Here is a 7,603-nt window from a genome sequence, read left to right as displayed (position 1 = left end):
TACCTGGGCTTCCACAGGCAGAAAGCCAACAAGCAAGATGCAGTGCACACCGGGCAACAGAAACGTCGGGCCCTTGGTCTCTTCAGTGGCATTCGTGTGCCCCATACTTTCTAAGTAATTGTTGAGTACTGATGTTGCACGTATTCCAGTCCTTTGCTGAATCAGTATTACATCTACAGCAGCCTCTCGCAGCGAACACATTTCCGGCATGACTGAAACCTAACAGAAAGTAGCCAGAAAAACTGAAATCCTTTTCTCCCTTTGTTCTGGAGTGCAGTACACTGTACATCAAGCTATGCAAGACTCACCAAAACCCTAAAAGCAAAGGCATGCTACATGGCATTTGGCAAATTATCATCATTTCCTCCCTATAAAAAAACCAAACCGCTCCAAACCTTCAATTACACACAGAAGAAATTGTTGGTTGTCTCATAGGATTACAGGAATTAGTTCAACTGTTTGACAGAGCAACACATGTAGTACTCGTTTTCCATTTCGTAGGCATGGGAAGTCACTGTTCCTTAGGCATCTAATGACATTCAAAGAAATGCTTGTAATAAAAATTGGTTTTTGTTTTGTTTTTTTTTAAAGTGTGTGTGCTTCCTACAAGAAATAAGTCAGAACAAAGACATTCCCAAATTGAAACAGTAAGAGCAATGACAATTTATGCTAGCACACAGAGTAAAGCATTTACGAGAGAGCTCCTTCACATTCCAGTTGCGTCACGAGGCAGAAAACCCCAGCATGTCTCCATTACGTCAGAGGTACCTGAGAATCAAAGCTAAATCTCTTGTGCATTTACCAAGCACCCATTAGAGAGCTACGCAATTTACATTTCAAATTAGACATTTATAAAATATTATTTTACTAAAAATCACAAGATTTTATAGAAAAACCCCTCATCACATTCTATTAAATGCAGGAACAATGTTACATGTCATAGCTTCTGTAATTAAAACTGTAACACATTTCTTGTAACTACAGGGGCACCACTGTTTAAAAATCCTTTCAGGAAGGACAGTTTGCTTTCTTTCTTGTTCTTTAAAGAAAGAACTGTAATTTAATGCAAAAAGACTGCGCAAGCTACCTAGTGTCATGAGATGAAAATATTTAATACCTTAAAAAAAAGATTAACACATTTTTGTTAAAAACAAAAAATAGTGGGAAGGCCCTAACTCTGAGTTTACTGAACAAAAACATTCTTCAACATTCCTGGGGTCAGAGACAAAATAAATATTCTCCTAGTACTTATTTTCTTAACCTTCCGAACTAATGAATAATGCAAGTTAACGAAAGTCATATACATGGGAGACTATGATGATCTTTCATTTTAAGCCAAGAACATAAGGACAAATATGAATAGCAATTGCTCATCATACATTACAGCTCCAATCCTATTGGTATGGCCAATTTCAAAAGACAGTATTAGAATATTTTGCTGAAAATACCGAAATTGCCCATCCAAAAGCAAACTCAGTTTTCCCTGGCTTAGTTTGCAGATGCCACAAGTCCCAGCTGATTCAAATTTGTACCTAATGCCTGGTATTATATATTTGGTATGACCTCACTGAAACATATCATTAATTGAAAACAGACATTAGCTTTTTATTGACAGTAGGCCTTAAAATTACTTCTTGGAAAAAAGCTGAAGCTAACATCCTCTAATTTGTTATAATTTAGAGGGGGAAAAAAAAAATCCTAAAAAAACCCCTAAGGAAACTCCACTCACCAAAAAAATCCCTGAAAATTCTACAGAAGTCAAATGTAAAATTAGTTCTACATCAGTTTCTCAAAATGCCCACATAAATTTAATAAGCTTTTTTGTTTGTTTTGGGTTTGTGGTTTTGTTGTGGTTTGGTTTTTTTTTTTAATTCCTATTTCAGGTGTCCAATGAAGGACTTACTATCTCGTCTTAAAGAGATGCCTCAGATCACTGAAACTCATAGTGTAATCCAATATTAAAAATTGGAAGGAAAAATTTGATAAAGGTGCAATATTTGACCAGAATAGCACCCAGGTTCTTTTTTTTTTTTTTTTTTTTTTTTCCTTTCTTTCTCTACTTAGATTTTTACATTAAATTCTAGCTGCTGGCTAATCAATCCTTCTAAACATATAGCTAAGCATGTTGCTTTCCTGCATTCTCTCTTGTCTAGCAGTTTTATCACCAAACCACCAAAATTTCTTTTGGAAGGATGATTACTGAGTGTCAAAACATGAAAAGGCATTTGTGTTATCTCATCCTTCTATATTTGTGTGGAGGGATAGGAGAAGTACCCTACATTATTAATAATCTTGTTATGTGGAAGAGAATACTGTTGGCTGAATATCCATCCTACATTCATTATAAAAAAATAAAATCCATCAAAAGCCAGAATTAACTTTTATGTAAGCGTCTTATAGGCCAGAACTTGGAAAATGACACTGACTAATTTCAAATATTCCTGAATATAATTATTCATAACTTTTCAGAATCTAATAGGACAGAAGCGCTGCAGTGGAAGGAAGTGCAGGTTATAAGAAAAATGATCAATTTTAGAATAAATTTATTAATGCAACTGGGGAAAAAAAAAATCAGTGCAAACACCTTTATCTTTCAGATTGTTTAGCAGATTACTGTAGTTTCAACCCATTGACTGAAAACTTTTAATTTTAACACAATTAATTTGATCTCTTTCATAAGTTGACAGCTACACATGTGAAAATTTTCAAATTTAGTTCTCTGTGCGAGATAACTGGGAATAAGAATGGGTTACAGAATCAGTCTGCTTAAAACAAACATTGATTTTGAGAGAGTATACCCAAATGTACTGTAATTAGAAATATTTTACCCATCACTAAAATTACAAACATTCCCAATTGTTAGGTAACAAAAGATTTTTAAACATCGGCACCCATTGCCATTACAAGGCTTCTCAAAATGGCATAAGACAATCTATATGTAGTGTTCCAGGACCGTACAAAGATCCTGCCTCAATAATTACAAGAATGCACTTAATAAATTATTTTTCTATTTTCTTCTATTAATATGCAAATAGTTTATACAACATAAAAAAGTTAATTTGTACCTACTACAGGTAACATATCTATTTAGCTTTTCATCTGAAAGCCTGTAAGACTTGATGACCTGCAAACTTATTTACACAACTCATTTGAAAGTATTTTTTAAAAATAATATTGTCCAGCATTTAACAAAATTGTGAGTTAAAAAAAGAAAGAAATCACTTAACAGCATTTGTTTTCTTGATTTTTGTCAAGTAACTTCACCAGCTTAGTGTTATAAGGCAGGTTGGTTGCTCAGATGGACTAAGACTCCCTATGGTGAGAGGCATGTAGTAAATTTGTTCATTTATAAAACCAGATGAAAGCAAGAAAGAGGAAAACTTTAGAGTTTCAAAAGAACTGAAACTTCTTATTTTTACTACAAATTCAGAATAGGCACTGAAACATGATTCCTTAGGGACTTTTCCAGAAGATTGTCTCTTCGCTGGGCATCATTCCATTTTTAAACTAAGGAGAGGGAGGGGAAAAAAAAAAAAAAAAAAAAATTATCAAGGCTACATAATTAAAGATTACAAAAAAGGAATAACCATATGTATTTGTTTACATCTTATTAATACAGGAAATGTCTTAAGTTTAAAACACGCAAGTTATCATAATTACTGTTTTGGTAAGAATATTTTTAATTTCATTATTGGATTTAAGCAACACTGGAAAATAAAAATACACTTCTCATCATGTAATTCTGCATGCGTTATTTGAAAACTAAAGCCCTGAAGCATAGGGCTAGGAGAGTTCTAAACTATGCCTATCTTTATGCTCCAAGACAGTATCAACAAACCATGTAATGTTCCTGTTAGCAGTTTGCATAACCTCCTCTTAGAGAGGGATATTTTGCAAACTCCCTAGCTGTTCTACTCCAGTTTCCCTATCCTTATAATGAGAAATATTTTCCCTAATGCTTAGTGCAATTTAACAACTTAATTCTTGTTGACTACAAACACAAGGACTCCTTCCCATTTTCTAGACCCATAAAATTGTCTAGTCATGTCTTCTAAACCTCCATAAACAGTTGAAATTTTTCATGAACTGCAGTAGCCCAAACTAAGACCTCAACAGCATTAAAAAGAGTGAAATAATTACTTCAGATCTCTTCCACACATGTCATCCATACCAAGAAGTTGCACGCGTCTTCTGGTTTATTGACTCATGTCCAATTTTTGAGGAACGTTGTAATACTCTTGTGTAAAAAAAGTACTTTACGTTTCAAAACCATTGACCAAGAACTGTTTCAAGGTGAGAATAATGCTTGGTAACGAATAATAATAATAATTTTGATGATACCCTTCAAAACTCTTATCTATCAATACAGAACAAGATTATGCTCTGTAAAAATGTGTGCTTATATAACAAATGCCATAATGAAAACCAATCCTCACCTTTGTCTGTATTGTTTGAAGTTTATTAAGCATACCTTTTGCCTATGAACAGCAACTGTCTCCATCTTGTGAAACACTATGCATAGGAATGAGACTTTCACACTGCTCGCTTTCTTCCGGCATTCTTAAAAGAAACAAATTTATTTATTTAAAGCTATACGGTAATATTAAATTGGTTGTTATGAAGCCAACCTAAGTACTAAGTAGCTAGTGGTTTGAACTGCAGACATTAAAAACATACAAAGGCCCCTTAACTTCATAAAGTATACTCAATTTGCACAATTTTCACTGTGTGTTCTGGGTACAGCAACTATCATAGAGAGGCAAAAACACTAAGGAAAAAAAAAAGAAACCTGTGACAGCCCCTAGGAAACTTCTTTTAAAAGAAGGTAAAGGGACTTCACAACTTTCCATTTTCTGAGCATTACATCGGTTAATAAATGGATTGGCAACTACTACTATTAAGAAATTAGTACACCTGAATATAAAATTAGATGAAAATAAGTACAGTATGAGTACTGTGGCTTATAAAAGAGTATAGGATATTGGAAAGGCTAAAGAAGAGATAAGATTATACGTTGTGACTGCCCTACCTCTGAATTCGATGCTTTCTACAAATAAAGGCAAAAATTCTTCTGATTCCCACCATCACTGGATCCCAGTTGTTATAGTGACATAAGAGAGTTGCAATGAAAAACGAAAAAAATACAGGGACTGCCCCTGCAAAAAATAACCAGGAAAACTGCACCTAGAATTAAAACACAAACATCACACACTCAAGAGTTAAAAAAAAAAAAAAAAAAAGCACACTAAGTTTAGGTAAGCATATTGTAAGTTTGAGATGAAGTTTCAGTTCTTTTAAATTGTGTGAAATATTACAAATATTTTTGTTAAGTTATTTGGTACAATTTCTATAGCCACTGCTACTTCTAATAAATGAAAAACCCTTCTTCACTGATCCGTTCTTTACAATTGAACATACTGTTTGCGCTGTGGTGTGGATGAAGACATCTATTCCCAATACTCTCATTTTTAGCTGTCTGACTGGTACCAATGAAAACGTCCCCTAGACACTTCAAAAATTTTTAATAAGAGGTCTCACCTGAAAGATTTGCGCACCTGTTTATTCACCAGGAATATACCGTCACTGAACAGTAACTGCTGAAATCAATGCACTTAGAAAGACTATACTGCTGGAAATTTACAATAATTCTCTTTCATTTAAAAAAAAAAAAAAAGGCAGTGCACATTATTTGCCCAAGTTAAACTAAATTCTACTTATATCTATCTACTACTACACTCAGAAGTGATCATCTGAGACTGTTTAAAAAACTTAAAATTATAGAAGGTTAGAGAAATCAAGGGTGCAGGAAGAACTAGCCTCTGAGACGCCCTTAAGGCCAACAGAGCAATGACCCATGAGAACGGCTCCCCCTTGTGGAGAAAATTTCCAAAGTTGAAGACTTCGGAGAAAAAAGTTACAGTTTTGATACCTAGCACTGATGTTCACTGTCAAAAAGCTAATAAACTGCAATTGTTAGAGCCTTATATGAGCCTTATATTATCCTTACTGATTTCTAACAGAAATTCATAAACACATAAGTTACCAAAAAGGAATATTTAAGTAGTTGTTAAAAATTTGGTTGTTATTTCTTAGAATTCAGATTTATGGCAGATTATTACAGAATAATAAAGATCCGGAAAGTTAGTAATTATGCATATTGTATAATTACCATACCATTTGACAGTCATATGGAGACCGCATATATTCATGGTTTAATCTTTACATTATTAGCCATGCCAGTGGCATTCTTACATCGGTTCCTTTTAAGAAAATTGAAATGGGGTGTAAAGACAAGGCTGACCAGAAGTGCTAACTGGAAAGCTTGAAGCTGGAAGCTTAAATTTCTATTAGCCTATGAGACTTCAGCGAGCACAGGGCTTGGCTTAGGATATTCTGATGTTTGTATGACAGAGACATACTTGCGCAAATACACTTGTACAAACAACCTCAAAGTCTACAGGAGTTTGCCTTTAATTGGGGTCACTCATTTGTGCTTCTAATACTAGCAATTTCTTTAAAAACAAAAAAAGAGTAAGAGACAAAGGATTTACCTCCAACAGCAAGAGAAGATAAAGTACAAAACTTATTTTGTTATCAAAAACAAGTCTTAATGGCCCCCCACTGACCTCACGCTGACCACTTCAGTATCAGAAGGTGGTTAAGAGTTTACATACCCTCAAACATAAAAGCAGCAGCCACAAGCTAAAAAGCACCAAACAGGAAAGTAGAAACTTGGACAGCAACTATGTAACAGCCAGGGGAGGAAGGAAGAATAGCAATGTAGAACACATATATGAATTGGAGAAGGAACAAAAAAAATAAGAAAATGAATCTCCAACCCCTCCCTGATTATTCCCCCGCATATGGCAAGATGTAAAAGGCATCACCCAATGGCCAGCTGCCTAAAAAGTGTCAGGCTCTGTATTTGCCCAGAGAAGACAAAGCAGCCTTTTCAAGCAGAGAACGAAACATCAGAAGAAACAGAAGGTAGCAAGTACATGGAAACACAAACTCCAGAAGGAGCCAACTGGTAGCAACTGAAAAGAATGGTGCGTGAAATGGAAGAGGCATGAAGATGCAGATCATGGAAGATGTTGCCAGCACATGAACTGAGACAACACAGGAAAGTGAAGATTTAAGACAAGAAACAGGAAAAGAGCAAATACAAGGTGTGCAGGAAGTTACATTGACAGCTACATTTGTGGGGCTTTTTTGTTTATTGTTTGTTTGCTTATAAATACCAAACACACAAAAATTGGAGCAACTCTTAACAGTGGTAGACTATAAAAATGAGTTAAAAATGTAACTTGCGTTTGTGTTATCAACATCAACTGAAAGTCATCCAAAAGAGCCTTGAAGGTGTTTTGGCTATTTCAAATGCCTCGATATTACAGGAGTATGTGACGAATAAATTAATCTTAAAAGATCTGGGCTCTGTGTTTACTCAGATTAAATAGCCTAGAGATGAAATTGTTTACTGAGAATTAGAAAAGCATATTCCATTTTTCAATGTATTCCAGAAGAAAGTTTATATTAGTAACTTCAGAAGACAACCTAGGCTTTTCATATATTGATATATGTAACTATATATACATACACATCT

General features: G+C 34.5%; 1 protein-coding gene across 2 annotated transcripts in view; it reads right to left on the bottom strand.

Moving 5' to 3' along the window:
• Window positions 1-568: 568 nt before the first annotated feature.
• Window positions 569-7,603, bottom strand: part of SLC35F5 (solute carrier family 35 member F5) — a 33,910-nt gene continuing 26,875 nt past the window's right edge. For both annotated transcript variants that reach the window (XM_082312057.1, XM_082312058.1), the window contains 3 exons: window positions 5,030-5,184; window positions 4,472-4,560; window positions 569-3,507 (listed from right to left, as the gene is read on the bottom strand). In XM_082312057.1, coding sequence (XP_082168183.1) covers window positions 4,479-4,560; window positions 5,030-5,184 — 237 coding nt within the window. In that variant the 3' untranslated portion in view covers window positions 569-3,507; window positions 4,472-4,478. The remainder of the gene's footprint in view (window positions 3,508-4,471; window positions 4,561-5,029; window positions 5,185-7,603) is intronic.

This window comes from Platalea leucorodia (genome assembly GCF_965183815.1).
Source record: "Platalea leucorodia genome assembly, chromosome: 5".
NCBI classification, from domain to species: Eukaryota; Metazoa; Chordata; class Aves; order Pelecaniformes; family Threskiornithidae; genus Platalea; species Platalea leucorodia.
Note: the sequence above shows the minus strand (reverse complement) of the source record. Positions and strands in the feature narration are given on the sequence as shown.